At 42.5% G+C, this 18,482-nt stretch overlaps 1 protein-coding gene and 1 pseudogene across 1 annotated transcript; both read right to left on the bottom strand.

The window, feature by feature from the left end:
• Positions 1-282: 282 nt before the first annotated feature.
• LOC132224638 (jun dimerization protein 2-like) lies at positions 283-772 on the bottom strand (annotated as a pseudogene).
• Positions 773-12,096: 11,324 nt separating this feature from the next.
• LOC132223796 (cAMP-regulated phosphoprotein 19) lies at positions 12,097-12,697 on the bottom strand. The gene has a single exon (XM_059678815.1). It carries the CDS (start codon positions 12,655-12,657, stop codon positions 12,319-12,321), a length of 339 nt encoding a protein of 112 aa, XP_059534798.1. The 5' UTR covers positions 12,658-12,697; the 3' UTR covers positions 12,097-12,318.
• Between the last annotated feature and the right edge of the window lie 5,785 nt (positions 12,698-18,482).

Below are 18,482 nucleotides of genomic sequence, written 5' to 3'. Positions count from 1 at the left end.
TGCCCATAGCTGTCTCGTTGGCTGTCTCTCCAGCCCAGCCCCAGGCAGAACAGGCTCCCCTCAGGATTACTTTGGTCTCAGCGCTTGGTCCTGGGTTTCATCAGCCTGGGTTTCTTCCCCTGGTGTGGCTGATCTGAGTTTCACAAAAAAGCCTGGCGGATGCTGGCTGTGCTGAGCCTCATTGCAGAGTTTTTTTTTATGCAGCAAGAAAGAGCCCTCTTGGAACCCTTCTCCTCCTCCCTCTCCCCATCTCCTCCTCCTCCTCCTCCTCCCAGCCCATGGTCACTTCTTCTCTAGCTGCTCCAGCAGAGGGTTGCCTTCTGAGTCGGGGGTCTTAATGCTGTCGGTCCTAACATTGCAGGTGGGGTGATGCTGGTTGAGCATCAGGATGAGCTGTTGCCGCTCCTGTTTCAGCTCCTCCATCTGGGTTTTCAGCTCCGCATTTATGAGCCCCAGCCACTCAGATTCCCGCTGCAGAAACTTCTTCTGCTCCTTCTTCTTGTTCTGGCATCAGGCTGCCCTCACTTTGTTCTTTTCCTGGTGCCTTTTCCTCCACTTCCCTTCCTTGTTGAGCTTACTTTTCACAGGTTGAGGCTTCTTGCCCAGTTTCACCTCCAGGAGGCGCAAATGGGCGATCATGACCCCAATGTTGTGGATGTCAGCTTATTTCAGCTCCTAAGCAGTCAGGGCCTAGCCCTGGCAGAGAGCCCGCAGTCATGGAAGGGTCCAGGATCTGCCCAGGCATCATAGCAGGAGTGGCAGTCCAGCCCTACAGAAGCCTCAGGCAGAGGTCGCAACCCTGGGGCCGGGTCCAGGCTGCAGGCGCCAGCCCCACCCTGCAGTATCCACCACCACCAGTGCCTCCCCTTTCAGCTGCTGAGCATCCCTCCAGCAGGCTGTGGTGGGCAGCCTGGGTCTCCCCTTTTGAGGAGATCAATCCTGGGGCTCTGCCTGCCTGCCTCATCACCCCTAACCACTCACCTGCCTTCCTGATTACCCCAGCCACTCGCCTGCCTACCTGATCGCCCTTAACTGCTCACCTGCCTGCCTGATGCCCCTAACCGCTTTCTGGGGGTGGGGCCAGCCCGGGTGAGGCTCTGTGGTGGTTCTGGTTTCTGGTTGTTCTGGTTGTTCTGCTGTTTCAGTCGCTGGGCTTTGATTATATAGGATTTGTAAAAAGTTCTTTATACATTATGAATATAAGTACCTCAGATATATGATTTGTTAATATTGTTTCATCTTTTGTGGGTTCTCTTTTTACTTCCTGGATAGTACTATTTGCAGAACAAAAGTTAATCACTTTGTTAAAGTTAATTTTTTTTTTCTTTTCCTTAATTTTTTGTTGTTGGTGGTGGTTGTGCTTATGTTGTATCTATGAAACCATGAGCTAACCCTAAGTCACAGAGATTTATGCCTATGTTTTTTTCTAAAAGGCTTATATTTTAGCTCTTCCATTCAGGTCTATGATCCACTTTGAATTAATTATTGTGTATGGTATCCAAATTTATTCTTTCAAATGTGAACATTCAGTGATTCCAGCACAATGTGTTGAAAAGATTATTATTTTTCCATTGAATTATTCTAGCACACTTGTCAAAAGTCAGTTGACCATAAATGTAAGGATTTGTGTTTGCATTCTAAATTCTAATGATCCATCTACCTTTATGCCAGTACCACCAATTCTCAATGACTGTAGCTTTGTAGTAAGTTGTGAAATCAAGAAGTCTGATATCTTTAATTTTGCTATTTTTTAAGATTGTTTGGACTATTCTAGGTCTTGAAATTCCATATGAGCTATAAATCAATTTAGGGAGTGTTGCAATTACAACAAAATTTCATGTAATCTGATTCATGAAAATGGTAACAATTGCATTTATTTATTTCATAATTTTTATAAAACATGTGTTACACTTCTTTTGCTAAATTTATACTTAAACATTTTGTCCTATTAAAAAATATTTTTTTATTGATTTCAGAGAGGAAGCGAGAGAAGGAGAGGAGAGATGAACATCAATGATTAGAGAAAAATCCTTGATCAACTGCCTCTGCATACCCCCTACTGGGGATCAAGCCTGCAACCCAGGCAAGTGCCCTGACCAGGAATTGAACCATGACCTCCTGCTTCGTAGGTTGACGCTCAACCTCTGAGCAAGCATTTTATTCTTTTGATGTCATTTTTAAAAGAATTAGATTTTAATTTCATTTTCTGATTGCTCAGTAAAGATACATAGATATAAAATTGGTGATTTTATATTGTCTATGTATTTTCAAATGTTTATCTTAAAATCATTTCAAATTAACAAAATGTTTTAAAAGCAGTCCAAAGAATTTCTATTTACCTTCACCGATCTGTTCTCATTATTAACATTTTTTCAAAACCTCAGTACAACTTTCAAAACCAGGACATTGACATTTGTACAGTATCATTAAATAATCTAAAGATTTTAATCAAATTTTACTAGTTGTCTTCCGAATATACACTTTCTGGTCCATAATTATACCCAGAATTAAATATTACATGAATTGGAGGAGTTAGTATTTCCTCTAATCTTGGAAAATCAAGTAATTTTTATTTGTCTTTACGACCTTAATACTTTTGTGGGTGTGTGCATATTTTTGTTATTTTATTTATTTTTTTAATAATTTTACTGAGGTATATTGATATACAAAGAACTGTACATGATTAATGCATAAATATTATTAGACTGGACATATGCAAATAGCAATAATATTACCATCACAATCAAGGGAATAGACATATACACCACCTCCCAAAGCTTCCTTGTGTTCTTTTGTTTTAATTGTTTGTTTGTTTTTAATGTGGGCAACAACACTTAACATGAGATCTACTTTTTTTTTTTTTTTTTAATTCAAAGGTCAGTGACTCAATGGTCCAATTTAGGCCACAATAGAAATTTATGCTCATTTTTTCCATCTAGGCAAAACCACACCAATAAAGGTTGCAATAAACAACCAGATATGAGACTACAAAGTTACCACTGAAAGGATGAGGCTTATTCCAATTCAAAGATTTTCTGAATAAGTGAAATATGAAAGCATCAATATTGAAACTGACAAAGATCCCTCAATCTCAGTCTGCACATGATGAAACTAAAAAAGACAGGCAAATCCAAAATGTTTGCTACAAAACAAAATACTACAGCGTCCCATGATAAAAAGATTGTCATTCTGAAAGAGTTCACAATTTTCAAAAAATAATCCTCAAAGAGATGGGGTTATTTGAAGATGAAGGAGTCAAAAGTAAAATTCTATCTTATAGCTTGTGCTTTCACTTTTGGACCTGTATAGAATTAGAAATAACATTGTCAGAAGCTGGAAACATTTATACAAAAATATGCTAGTAACTGGATAATGATGCTATTGACCTCATTTTGTTTAAGTTGCTACTTCCTTTTTTATTTTTTAAAGTATTACAAATACTAGTAGTACATATCTCTCCTTTTCCCCCCACTGACCTCCCCCTGGACTCCCCCACCTCTCTGCACATGCCATGACTCCCCCCACCCAGTGTCTGTATTCATTGGTTATGCTTATATGCATACAAATAAGTCCTTCGATGATCTCTTGCCCCATAAAACCTCCCCTGCATTCCCGTTGTAGACAGTCAGTTCAATGCTACTTTGTCTCTGTATCTATTTTTGTTCATCAGTTTATGATGTTCTCTATATTCCACAAATGAGTGAGATCATGTGATATTTATCTTTCTGTGACTGGCGTGTTTCCCTTAACACAATGCTCTCCAGTTCCATCCATGCTGCTGCAAATGGTAAAAAGTCCTTCTTTTTTACAGCAGCATAGTACTCCATTTTCTAATCCACTCATCTGATTATGGGCACTTAGGCTGTTTCCAAATCTTAGCTATTATAAATTACTAGAGGCCCGGTGCACAAAAATTTGTGCACTCGGGGTTGGGAGAGGAGGTCCCTCAGCCTGGCCTGTGCCCTCTCACAGTCTGGGACCCATCATGAGATAAGGACCTGCTGGTTTAGGCCTGCTCCCGGGTGGCAGAGGGCAGGCCTAATCCTAGGTGTAACCCCTGGTCGGGCTCAGAGCAGGGCCCATTGGGGAGTTGGGGCCCCGCCTCCTGTCATGCACAGAGCAGGGCGGATTGGGAGGTTGCCTTGCCACCCTCAGTCATGCTCAGGGTAGGGCCGATTGGGGGGTTGGGGCACCACCCCCTGTCACACTCAAGGCAGGGTCCATAGGGAGGTTGCAGCGCCACTCCTGTCATGTACAGAGCAGGGCCGATCAGAGGGTTGGGGCTCCGCACCCTGTCACACTGATCCCGGTGCTGGGAAGCCTCGCTGCTCCGCTGATCCCAGCACCAGGACGCCTCTCGGCTCCCCTGATCCCTGGCCCGGAGGCCTCTCGGCTCCACTGATCACCGGGCGGGGAGGCCTCTTGGCTCCCCTGAACGCGGGGCCGGAGGCCTCTCAGCTCCTCTGATCACCAGGGCGGGAGGCCTCTCTGCTCCGCTGATCGCGGGGCCTCCGACTCCGCTGATCACGGGGCCGGGAGGCCTCTGGACTCCGCTGATCGCCGGGGCTGGGAGGCCTATGGACTCCGCTGATCACCGGGGCTGGGAGGCCTCTCGGCTGATCACCGGGCCGGGAGGCCTCTGGACTCCGCTGATCACCGGGGCTGGGAGGCCTATGGACTCCACTGATCACCGGGCCGGGAGGCCTCTGGACTCCGCTGATCACCGGGGCTGGGAGGCCTCTCGGCTGAACACCGGGGCTGGGAGGCCTCTCGGCTGATCACCGGCCGGGAGGCCTCTGGACTCCGCTGATCACCGGGGCTGGGAGGCCTATGGACTCCGCTGATCACCAGGCCGGGAGGCCTCTGGACTCCGCTGATCACCGGGGCTGGGAGGCCTCTCGGCTGATCACTGGGGCTGGGAGGCCTCTCGGCTGATCACCGGGCCGGGAGGCCTCTGGACTCCGCTGATCACCGGGCCGGGAGGCCTCTGGACTCCGCTGATCATCGGGCCGGGAGGCCTCTGGACTCCGCTGATCACAGGGGCCGGGAGGCCTCTCGGCTCCGCTGATCACCGGGGCCGGGAGGCCTCTCGGCTCCGCTGATCACCGGGGGGCCGGGAGGCCTCTGGGCTCTGCTGATCACCGGGGCCGGGAGGCCTCTGGGCTCCGCTGATCACCAGGGGGCCGGGAGGCCTCTCGGCTCCGCTGATCACCGGGGCCGGGAGGCCTCTCGGCTCCACTGATCACCGGGGCGGGAGGCCTCTCGGCTCCACTGATCACGGGGTCTCCGACTCCGCTGATCACCGGGGCTGGGAGGCCTCTGGGCTCCGCTGATCACCGGGGCCGGGAGGCCTCTCAGCTCCGCTGATCGCGGGGCCTCCGACTCCGCTGATCACCGGGGCCGGGAGGCCTCTGGGCTCCGCTGATCACCAGGGGGCCGGGAGGCCTCTCGGCTCCACTGATCACCGGGGCGGGAGGCCTCTCGGCTCCACTGATCACGGGGTCTCCGACTCCGCTGATCACCGGGGCTGGGAGGCCTCTGGGCTCCGCTGATCACCGGGGCTGGGAGGCCTCTCGGCTCCGCTGATCGCGGGGCCTCCGACTCCGCTGATCACCGGGGCCGGGAGGCCTCTGGGCTCCGCTGATCACCGGGGTGGGAGGCCTCTCGGCTCCGCTGATCACCGGGGCCGGGAGGCCTCTCGGCTCCGCTGATCACCGGGGCAGGAGGCCTCTCGGATCCGCTGATCACAGGGGCCGGGAGGCCTCTCGGATCCACTGATCACCGGGGCTGGGAGGCCTCTCGGCTCCGCTGATCACTGGGGCCCGGAGGCCTCTCGGCTCCGCTGATCACCGGGGCCGGGAGGCCTCTGGGCTCCGCTGATCACCGGGGGGCCGGGAGGCCTCTCGGCTCCGCTGATCACCGGGGCGGGAGGCCTCTCGGCTCTGCTGATCACGGGGTCTCCGACTCCGCTGATCACCGGGGCTGGGAGGCCTCTGGGCTCCGCTGATCACCGGGGCCGGGAGGCCTCTCGGATCCACTGATCACAGGGGCCGGGAGGCCTCTCGGATCCACTGATCACCGGGGCTGGGAGGCCTCTCGGCTCCGCTGATCACTGGGTCAGGAGGCCTCTCGGATCCACTGATCACCGGGGCTGGGAGGCCTCTCGGCTCCGCTGATCCCAGGCCCTGAGGCCTCTCTGCCCTGCTGCTTCAGGGCTGTTTGGCTTCGCTCTGCTTGGAGCCTGAGTATGCAAATTAACCGCCATCTTTTAGCTTCTATAATTGAAACATTGTATCTTTTGGAGTTGTTGCTTCAGGAGCTCAGAGCCCCGGCAGCTGTGGGGATCCTTGACTTTCTCCATCCGTGGGGCAACCAAGCCTCCTATTCTCAGCTGCCTGGCTGCCAGCCGCCATCTTGGCTGACAGTTAATTTGCATATCTCGCTGATTAGCCAATGAAAAAGGTATCGGTTGTACGCCAATTACCATTTTTCTCTTTTATTAGTATAGGATGCTGCTATGAACATAGGGATGAATATATCCTTTCTGATTGGTGTTTCTGGTTTCTTGGGATATATTCCTAGAAGTGGAATTACTGGGTCAAATGACAGTTCCATTTTTAATTTTTGAGGAAATTCCATACTGTTTTTCACAGTGACTTCACCAGTCTGTATCCCCGCCAGCAGTGTAAGAGGGTTCCTTTTTCTCCACATCCTCTCCAGCACTTGTCGTTTGTTGATGATAGCCATTCTGACAGGTGTGAGGTGGTACCTCATTTTCGTTTAGATTTGCATCTCTTGGATGATTAGTAACTTTGAACATGTTTTCATATGCCTCTTTGCCTCTGTATGTCCTGTTTCAAAAAGAGTTTATTTAGGTCCTTTGCCCATTTTTTGATTGGATTGTTTATCTTCCTTTTGTTAAGTTGTGTGGGTTCCCTGTAACTTTTGGAGATTAAAACCTTATCAGAGATAACATTGGCAAATATGTTCTCACATGCAGTGGGCTTTCTTGTTTTTGGGGTTTTTTTTGTTTGTTTTTGTTTGTTTTATGGTTTCTTTTGTTGTGCAGAAACTTTTCATTTTGATGTAGTCCCATTTGTTTATTTTCTCTTTAGTTTCCATTGCCCTAGGAGCTGTATCCATAAAGATTTTACTACAACAAATGTCTGCTATTTTGCTGTATAGCTTCTTCTAAGATTTTTATGGTTTCCTGTCTTATATTTAAGTCCTTTAGCCATTTTGAGTTTATTTTTGTGTATGGGGTAAGTTGTTGGTCTAGATTATTTTTTTTTCCATGTGTCTGTCCAATTTCCCCAACACCATCCAACTGCTTTGACACCATTGTATGCTCTTGCCCCCTTTGTCAAATATTAATTGAGCATAATAGCTTGTGTTGATTTCTGCATTCTCTGTTCTGTTCCACTGGTCTGTATGTCAGTTCTTGTGCCAGTATCAGACAGTTTTGAGAACAGTGGCTCTGTAGTATAGCCTGATACCTGGTATGTGATCTCTCCAAATTTGTTCTTTCTCAAGATTGCTGCAGCTATCCGGGGTCTTTTTATTATTCCAGATGAATTTCTGGAGAGTTTGTTCTAGGTCTTTGAAGTATGCTGTTGGTATTTTAATGGGGATTGCATTGAATTTATAGATTGCTTTGGGTAGTATGGACATTTTGATGATGTTGATTCTACCAATCCATGAACATGGCATATACTTCCATTTGTTTATGTCTTCCTCTAGCACTTTTCTCAGTGTCCAGTAATTTTATGAGTACAGGTCCTTTACCTTGTTGGTTAAATTTATTCTTAGGTATCTTAAATTTTTTGTTGCAGTGGTAAATGGGATATTTTTTTTTTTTTAGTTTTTCTTTCTGTGAGTTCATTATTATTGTAGGAAAAAGAACATACATTCCTGGGCATTGATTTTGTATCCTGCTACATTGCCAAATTCATTTATTAAGTCTAGTAGTTTTTTGATGGCGTCTTTAGGGTTTTCTATGTACAACATCATGTCATCTGGAAATAATGACAATTTTACTTCTTCTTTTCCAAGTTGGAGCCTTTTATCTCTTCTTGTCTGATCACCATGGCTAGTACTTCCAGTACTAGGTTGAACAGCAGTGGTGAGAGTGGGCATTCCTGTATTGCTCCTGATCTTTTTTTTTTAATTACTTAAAGTATTACAAAGGGTATTACATATGTGTCCATTTCCCCCCCCCCACCCGCCCTAGACAGTACCCTAGCCTCCCCTATCCCCCAGTGTCTTATGTCCATTCGTTATGCTTATATGCATGCATACAAGTCCTTTGGTTGATCTCTTACCCCCCTCCCTCTTGCCCCCAATACCTCCCCGGCCTTCCCGCTGCAGTTTGATAATCTGTTTGAGGCAGCTCTGCCTCTGTATCTATTATTGTTCAAATGTTTATAATGGTCTCTATTATCCATGAATGAGTGAAATCATGTGGTATTTTTCCTTCAATGACTGGCTTATTTCACTTAGCATAATGCTCTCCAGTTCCATCCATGCCGTTGAAAATGGTAAGCGTTCCTTCCTTTTTAGAGCAGCATAGTATTCCATCGTGTAGATGTACCAGTTTTCTAATCCATTCATCTACTGATGGGCACTTAGGCTGTTTCCACATCTTAGCTATGGTGAATTGTGCTGCTATGAACATAGGGGTGCATATATCCTTTCTGATTGGTGTTTCTGGTTTCTTGAGATATATTCCTAGAAGTGGGATCACAGGGTCAAATGGGAGTTCCATTTTCAGTTTTTTGAGGGAACTCCATAGTGTCTTCCATAGTGGCTGCACCAGTCTGCATTCCCACCAGCAGTGCACAAGTGTTCCTTTTTCTCCATATCCTCTCCAGCACTTGTCGTTTGTTGATTTGTTGATGATAGCCAGTCTGACAGGTGTGAGATGGTACCTCATTGTTGTTTTGATTTGCATCTCTCAGATGATTAGTGACTTTGGCTTTCTGAATGTCCTCTTTTAAAAGGTGTCTATTTAGGTCCTTTGCCCATTTTTTGATTGGATTGTTTATCTTCCTTTTGTTAAGTTGTATGAGTTCCCTATAAATTTTGGAGATTAGGCCCTTATCAGATATGACATTGGCAAATATGTTTTCCCACACAGTGGGTTTTCTCGTTGTTTTGTTGATGGTTTCTTTTGCTGTGCAGAAGCTCTTTATTTTGATGTAGTCCCATTTGTTCATTTTCTCTTTAGTTTCAAGTGCCCTAGAAGCTGTATCAGTGAAGAAATTGCTTCTGCATATGTCTGAGATTTTGTTACCTTTTGATTCTTCTAGAATTTTTATGGTTTCCTATCGTACATTTAAGTCCTTTATCCTTTTGAGTTTATTTTTGTGTATGGTGTAAGTTGGTGGTCTAGTTTCATTTTCTTACATATATCCGTCCAATTTTCCCAACACCATTTATTGAAGAGACTATCTTGGCTCCATTGTATGTTCTTGCCTCCTTTGTCAAATATTAATTGAGCATATTGGTTTGGGCCGATTTCTGGGCTCGCTATTCTATTCCATTGATCTATATGCCTATTCTTGTGCCAGTACCAGGCAGTTTTGAGAACAGTGGCTTTGTAATACATCTTGATATCTGGTATTGAGATCCCACCTACTTTATTCTTTTTCAGGATTGCTGCAGCTATTCGGGGTCTTTTTTTATTCCAGATGAATTTTTGGAAAGTTCGTTCTAGATCTCTGAAGTATGCCGTTGGTATTTTAATGGGAAGTGTGTTGAATTTATAGATTGCTTTGGGTAGTATGGACATTTTAATGATGTTGATTCTACCAATCCATGAACACGGTATGTTCTTCCATCTGTTTATGTCTTCCTCTATATCTTTTTTCAACGTCCTGTAGTTTTCTGAGTAGAGGTCTTTTACCTCTTTAGTTAAGTTTATTCCTAGGTAGCTTAATTTTTTTGGTGCGATGGTTAACGGGGTTGTTTTTATAATCTCTCTTTCTGAAAGTTCACTATTGGTGTATAGAAATGCCTCAGATTTCTTGGGGTTAATTTTGTATCCTGCTACATTGCCAAGTTCATGTATTAAGTCTAGTAGCTTTTTGATGGAATCTCTAGGGTTTTGTATGTATAATATCATGTCGTCTGCAAATAAGGACAGTTTTACTTCCTCTCTTCCAATTTGGATTCCTTTTATTTCTTCTTCTTGCCGAATTGCAATGGCTAACACTTCCAGTACTATGTTGAACAGGAGTGGTGAGAGGGGGCATCCCTGTCTTGTTCCTGTTCTTAGGGGAAATGGTGTTAGTTTTTGTCCATTGAGTATAATGTTGGCTGTGGGCCTGTCATATATGTCTTTTATTATGTTGAGGTATGATCCTTCTACTCCCGCCTTACTGAGAGTTTTTATCAAAAATGGGTGTTGAATTTTGTCAAATGCTTTTTCTGCATCAATTGATATGACCATGTGGTTTTTTTCTTTCATTTTGTTTATGTGATATATCATGTTTATTGATTTGCAGATATTGTATCATCCTTGCATCCCTGGGATAAATCCTACTTGGTCATGGTGTATGATCTTTCTGATGTACTGCTGGATCCGATTTGCTAAGATTTTGTTGAGGATTTTGGCATCTATGTTCATGAGGGATATTGGCCTGTAATTCTGTTTCATTGTGTTGTCTTTACCTGGTTTTGGTATTAGGGTGATGCTGGCTTCATAGAATGAGCTTGGAAGTGTTCCTTCCTCTTGGATTTTTTGTAGTAGTCTGAGGAGGATAGGTTTTAGTTCTTCCTTGAATGTTTGGTAAAACTCCCCTGTGAAGCCGTCTGGTCCTGGGCTTTTGTTTGATGGAAGCTTTTTGATGACTGCTTCAATTTCTTCCATAGTTATTGGCCTGTTGAGATTTTTAGATTCTTCCTGATTGAGTTTTGGAAGGTTGTATTTTTCTAGGTATTTGTCCATTTCCTCCAGGTTGTCTAGTTTGTTTGAGTAGAGCTGTCCATAGTATTTTTTAACAATCATTTGTATTTCTGTGGGGTCTGTTGTTATTTCGCCTCTATCGTTTCTGATTTTGTTTATTTGGGTCCTCTCTCTTTGCTTCTTGGTGAGTCTGGCTAGAGGTTTGTCAATCTTGTTTATCCTCTCAAAGAACCAGCTCTTGGTTTCATTGATTATCTGTATTGTTTTTTTTGGTCTCTATGTCATTTATTTCTGCTCTAATCTTTATTATCTCCTTCCTTCTGCTCACTCTGGGGTTTTCTTGTTGCTCTCTTTCTAATTCTTTGAGTATAAATTACATGAGTTGCAATTTCCCTAAAAGTCAAAATGAAATGTTCTGCCTAGGACAAAAGATATGCCTAAGCAACATATCATATTTGCACAAGGCCACTGAATGTCATGGATATTAGTAACAAATTAAAAAGCTTAAGTCTATGGCAGACGGAGCAAAGATGTCAGTTGGGTATTAAACTACTCTTACTATACAAAAGCTCTAATGACATACAGAGTTTTGTGTAGGAACTTTTGTGCTTCTGGTTGGCACATCATCCACTTTCTTATATATGAAATTAATACAGACATTTGTGAGAGGTTGTGCAAAACTATTGTATTTACAAAAATGGCACAAAAGTGAATTCAACAGTCGATGCACATGCATACTTCATTCATATCTTTAACAACAAAAGGTATTCTAAGTATAGAACTGAAGAAGAATATTAGCTTCAACGGCAGTTGTTAAGCACTAGCGTCACATAAGTTACACCAGAATGGGCAAATATTGCCCAAGTAAATTTCTATTATTAAAGCTGAAACAGGTTTAAGGCCATTCAAGTCCAAGCACAGAAATACAAATCTTTTGGAGCCCCATCTATTTGTGTTTGAAATATGTGACTTTTCGTCCAACTTGTGGCCTTGAACTTCTGTTTATAAAATCCAAAAGGAAGATACCAAAGAAATCAATACAATAGAGGTTAATTAAATAAGAGCAACCTACAAAGCTATAATTAGGATGAATGAAAGAAAGCCAAAACATTAAAATTGTAAAACTTGCTTGGTAGTTGTTAGGACCTCCCTACACTAGCAGTTAGGTAATATATACAATTATTTTCAAGTAGATTACTTTATGCTGCTCTAACATGTTCTCTTCATCAATGCACTGTTAAACTAATCAAAAACTCTTACACATATGTATCTTCCCTTACAATAGTAGCACACACTACCACTACCTGCAAAGCTGTCACTCTCAAATGACTTTGTGAGTGGAAGGAAATAAAAGCAGGGAGTGACATAAAAACAGTGGGAATTAGAAGATGCATGCAGTTCAGCTCTTTTAATCAGCCAGCCAGCTTGCTAGCAACAAGGGATGGTTTCCGTTGAGGAAGGTCCTGTGGAGTGGGAATGTGGTCACCAGTGACCTCTGTCTTATCCGGGGCTGCAGCAGGAAGTTGCTTGTTCTTCATCTTTGCTTTAGCCATGTTGTAATCTCCAGAATCAAAATATTTTTGCCCTTTCTGCAATCGTTTCCTTAAGAAATCAGAACCACCAGGCTTTTGTCCCAGGTGAGGATACCTTGCTTTTAATTTTGCTTCTTCAGCTTTCTCTGGATTAGTCACTTTATCTTCCATTTCCTTCTGCTCCTCCGCGGAGGCTGCCTCGGGGACTTCCGCGGACATACTGCTCTCTCTGGCCCCGCCGCTCGGCTCGCGATGCCCGAGCACTCTGTTCCTGATCTTATGTGAATTTTTTTCCCCATTGAGTATGATGTTGGCTGTAAGTTTCTCATATATGGCTTTTATTATGTTGAGGTATGATTCTTCTCTTCCCACCTGTGGAGAGTTTTTATCAAGAAAGGTTGTTGGATTTTGTCAAATGCTTTTTCTGCATTTATTGATATGATTATGTGACTTTTGTCTCTCTATTTGTTTATGTGATGTGTTACATTTATTGATTTGTGGATATTGTACCATCCTTGCATCCATAGAATAAATCCCACTTGGTCATGGTGTACGATATTTCTAATGTAATGCTGGATTTAATTTGTTAGAATTTTTTTTGGAGAATTTTGACATTTATGTGCATGAGGGATAGTCGCCTGAAATTCTCTTTCTTTGTATTGTCTTTATCTAGTTTGGGGATTAGAGTAATGCTGGCTTCATTGAAAGAGCTTGGAATTGTTCCTTACTCTTGAATTTTGTGAAACAGTCTGAGGAAGATAGATTTTAGTTCTTTGAATGTTTCATAAAACTCCCCTCTGAAGCCATCTGGTCCATGGCTTTTGATCTTAGAAGTTTTTTGATTACTGTTTCAATTTCCTCCATAGTTATCAGCCCATTCAGATTTTGTGATTCTTCCTGATTGAGATTTGCAAGGTCGTATTTTTCTAGGAAATTGTCCATTTCTTCTAGGTTGTCTAGTTTGTTGGAATAGAGTTGCTCATAGTAGTTCTTTTTTTTTTTTTTTAATATTGTCTGTTGAACGTTTTTCTCTTTTTTTATTGTCTAAAATTTTACATATGTCTTATTTTACCCTAATAGACCCCCCCCCCCAGCCATTCCCATTCTGGCAAGCACCCACTGCCCCGTTGTCTGTGTCATTGGTTATGCTAATATACATGCATACAAGTCCTTTTGTTGCTCTTTAACACCCCCTTCCCTACCATTTGTCTCTGGATCTATTCTTCTTCATCAAATTATGTTGATCATTATATCTCACACTAGGGGCCTGGTGCACAAAATTCGTGCACTGGGTGTGTGTGTGGGGGGAGTGTCCCTCAGCCCAGCCTGCCCCCTCTCACATACTGGGAAACCCTCAGGCGTTGACCCCCATCACCCTCCAATCGCAGGATCGGCCCCTTGCCCAGGCCTGACGCCTCTGGCCTAGGCGTCCGGCCCGGGCAGCGGGGATCTGCAGTGGCAGCGGGGGGTGCTGCGATCGCACGGGCTCCGCCCCTGCCCCTGCAGGGAGCCTCTGGCTGAGGCGTCCGGCCTGGGCAGCGGGGACCCACAGCTTCAGCGGCCCACGATCCTGGGCTTCGCTTTAGGCCCAGGCAAGGGACCCCTAGCTCCTGGGACTGCCAGCTTCGACCCTGCCCAGCTCCCATCGCTGGCTCCACCCCTACTTCCTGCTATCACTGGCCAGGGCAGAAAAGGCACCTGATTCTCCTATCATGGCTGGGGGGCAGGGCAAACGCGGCACCAGGGCCGCCTTTTCCCTGCCCCCCAGCTCTTAGCTCCCCCCTGGGTTTCCGATCACTGTCAGTGGCAGGGGGCTTCTTCCTGCTTTCCCTTTTGCCTCCCTGCATTGTGCCTACATATGCAAATTAACCGCCATCTTGTTGGCAGTTAACTGCCAATCTTAGTTGGCAGTTAATTTGCATATAGCCCTGATTAGCCAATGAAAAGGGTATCGTTGTACACCAATTACCATTTTTCTCTTTTATTAGTGTAGATATGAGTGAGATCATGTGATATTTATCTTTCTCCAACTGGCTTATTTCACTTAGCATAATGCTCCCCAGTTCCATCCATGCTATTGCAAATGATAAAAGTTCCTTCTTTTTATAGTGGCATAGTATTCCATTGTGTAGATGTATCACGGTTTTTTAATCCACTCTTCTGCTGATGGGCAATTAGGCTGTTTACAAATCTTAGCTATCATAAATTGTGCTGCTATGAACATAGGGGTGCATATATCCTTTCTGATTAGTGTTTCTGGTTTCTTCAGCTATAGGCCTAGAAGTGGGATTACTGGGTCAAATGGGAGGTCCATTTTTAACTTTTTGAGGAAACCATACTGTCTTCCACAATGGCTACACCAGTCTGCATTCCCACTGGCAGTGCACAAGGGTTCCTTTTTCTTCACATCCTCTCCAGCACTTGTTGTTTGTTGATTTGTTAATGAAAGACATTCTGACAGGTGTGAGATGGTATCTCATTGTTGTTTTGATTTGCATCTCTTAGATGACTAGTGACTTTGAACATGTTTTCATATGTCTCCCAGCAGTTCTCAACCTGTGGGTCGCAAACAATGAAAATACATCCTGCATATCAGATATTTACATTATGATTCATAACAGTAGCAAAATTACAGTTATGAAATAGAAATGAAAATAATTTTATGGTTGGGAGTCACCACAACATGAGGAACTGTATTAAAGGGTCGCGGCATTAGGAAGGTTGAGAACCACTGCTAGGCCTTCTGTATGATCACTTTTGAAAAGTGTCTATTTGATCCTTTGCCCATTTTTTGATTGGATCATTTATCTTCCTTTTGTTAAGTTGTATGAGTTCTCTGTAAATTTTGGAGATTAAACCCTTATCATAAATATCATTGGCAAATATGTTCTCCTGTGCAGTTCACTTTCTTGTTGTTTTGTTGATGGTTTATTTTGCTGTGCAGAAGCTTTTTATTTTGATGTAGTCCCATTTATTTATTTTCTCCTTAGTCTCTACTGGCCTAGGAGTTGTGTCTGTAAAGATATTGCTATGATATATGTCTGCTATTTTGCTGCCTATGGAGTCTTGTAGGATTTTTAGGTTTCCCGTGTTACATTTAACTGCTTAGCCATTTTAAGTTTGTTTATTTGTATGATGTAATTTGGTGATCTAGTTTCATTTTTTGCATATATCTGACCAACTTTCCTAGCACCATTTATTGAAGAGACTGTCTTGACTCCATTGTATGTGCTTGCCTCCTTTGTCAAATATTAATTGAGCAAAATGGCTTGGGTCAATTTCTGAGTTCTCTGTTCTATTCCATTGGTCTATATGTCTGTTCTTGTGCCTGTACCAGGAAGTTTTGAGAACCGTGGCTTGGTAATATATCTTTCAATCTGGTATTGTGATTCCTCCAACTTGATTCTTCTTTCTCAGGATTGCTGTGGATATTTGGAATCTTTTTTTAAATTTTTTTTATTGCTTAAAGTATTACAAAGAGTAATATATATGTCTCCTTTTTTTCTTTCTCCCCTTGACCTTCCCTAGACTCCCCTACCCCCCAGTGTCTTGTGTCCATTGTTTATGCTTATATGCATGCTGGATTCTTCTTTTTATTCCAAATGAATTTTTGAAATGTTTATACTAGATCTTTTAAATATGCCATTGGTATTTTAATAGGGATTGCATTGAATTTGTACATTGCTTTGGGTAGTATGGAAATTTTAATGATGTTGATTCTACCAATCCACGAACATGGCATGTTCTACCATTTGTTTATGTGTTCCTCTATCTCTTTTTCCAATGTCCTGTTGTTTTCCAAGTATAGGTCTTTTACGTCCTTGGTTAAGTTTATTCCTATGTATCTTAATTATTTTGGTGCAATGGTAAATGGGATTTTTTTTTTCATTTCTCTTTCTGTGAGTTCATTATTGGTGTATAAAAGGCCATAGAGTTCTTGGTGTTAATTTTGTATCCTGCTTTATTGCCAAATTCATTTATTAAGTCTATTAGTGTTTTGATGGATTCTTTAGGGTTTTTTATGTATAGTATCATGTCATTTGCAAATAATGACAGTTTTACTTCTTCTTTTCCAGTTTGGATGCATTTTATTTCTTCCTCTTGTTTGATTGCTATGACTAGTACTTCTAGTACTATATTGAACAGGAGTGGTGAAAGTGGGCATCCCTGTCTTGTTTCTGTTCTTAGGGGAAATGAGTTTAGTTTTTGCCCATTGATTATGATGTTGGCTGTAGGTTTGTCATATAAGGCTTTTATTATGTTGAGGTATGATCCCTCTATTCCCACTTTGCTGATAGTTTTTATCAAGAAAGGGTGTTGGATTTTGTCAAATGTTTTTTCTGAATCAATTGATATGTTTATGTGATTTTTGTCTTTCAGTTTATGTGGTGTTTCATGTTTATTGATTTTCAGATATTTTACCAGTCTTGCATCCCTGGAATAAATCCCACTTGGTCATGGTGTATGATCATTCTAATGTAATGCTGAATCCGACTTGATAAAATTTTGTTGAGGATTTTAGCATCTATGTCCATCAAGGATATTGGCCTGTATTTCTCTTCTTTTATGGTGACTTTATCTGGTATTGGAATTAGGGTAATGCTGGCTTCATTGAAAGAGCTTGGAAGTGTGCCTTCCTCTTGAATTTTTTGGAATAATCTGAGGTGGATAGGTTTTATTTTCTTTGAATGCTTTGTAGAACTCCCCTCTAAAGCTGTTCTGACCAGGGCTTTTGTTTGCTGGAAGATTTTTCATTACTGCTTTAATTTTTTCTGTAGTTATTGGTCTATTCAGGTTTTTTTTTTTTTATTCTTCTTGATTGAGTTTTGGGAACTTGCATTTTTCTAAGAATGTGTCCATTTCATCCAGGTTGTCCATTTTGTTGGAATATAGTCTTTCATAGTATTTTTTTCATAATCATTTGTATTTCTGTGGGATCGGTTGTTACTTCATTGCTTTCATTTCTGATTTTGTTTATGTTTAATGTTATTATTGATAGGTACTTATTTGTAGCCATTTCTTTTCCTTTATTCCTGTATTCCTTCTTCCCTATTTCTTCTTTTTACAACATTCCCATTAGCATTTCTTGCTTTGCTGGCTTGGTAGTGATAAACTCCCTTAGTTTTGTTGTTGTTGTTGTTTTGTTTCATTTTTGTTTTTTGTTTTTGTTTTTTGTCTGCGAAGCTCATGATTTCCTCTTAAACTTTGATTAATGGCCTTGCTGGATAGACTATTCTTGCATTCAGTCTTTTGCACTGCATCACTTTGTATACTTCATACCATCCCCTTCTGTCCTGATGCATTTCTGTTTAGAAGACATTTCATAATCTGATGGGAGATCCTTTGTAGGTAACTCTCTGTCTCTCTCTTGCAGCCTTTAAGATTCTCTCTTTGTTGTTAATGTTTACCATTGTAATTACGACATGTCTTGGTTTGGGTCTTTTGGGGTTCATATTGTTTAGGACTCTCTGTACTTTTGTGATTTTCTTCTTCCTCATATCAAGGAAGTTTTCTGTCATTATTTCTTCGAATTGGTTCTCTAACCCTTGCTCCTCTTCTTGTTCTTCCGGCACCCCTATTATTCATATACTAGTAGCCCAGTACATGAAATTCGTGTACATTGAAAGGGCATTAATTAGAGGAACGTAATTTGGACTCACTAACTAATATCAATAATATGTGAGTGAGAGGCAGTCCGCGTTTCTGAAATTCAATGACATGAATTTTAACTATTACTTTGCCAAATAAATGGACTTTACAGATATCATTTAAAAGAGCATTCAGCTTCATATAAAAAACTCTGGCTACCAAGTCAGGTCTTTTTTCAACTTTTTGCCAGCGTTGTAAGTTGTTTGCAATATCTACCCATTTGGGGTTGCATGTCATGGTTATGAATAAATCAGGCTTGCCATACCTCATTACAATTGCCATAGCATCCTGATATCGCTGCTGCATATTTCTGGGACTACCCTCAAAAGATGATGGAAGTATTATCATTTTACCAATTGGCACATTTTCATTTTCAGATCTAGATTTGAGGTAAT

The sequence above is a fragment of the Myotis daubentonii genome, chromosome X (genome assembly GCF_963259705.1).
Source record: "Myotis daubentonii chromosome X, mMyoDau2.1, whole genome shotgun sequence".
NCBI lineage: Eukaryota > Metazoa > Chordata > Mammalia > Chiroptera > Vespertilionidae > Myotis > Myotis daubentonii.
This window is presented reverse-complemented; position numbering and strand designations above follow the sequence as displayed.

Coding starts and splice junctions, on each gene's coding strand:
- LOC132223796 (XM_059678815.1), bottom strand. CDS start 12,657: ATGTCCGCGGAAGTCCCCGAGGCAGCCTCCGCGGAGGAGCAGAAGGAA.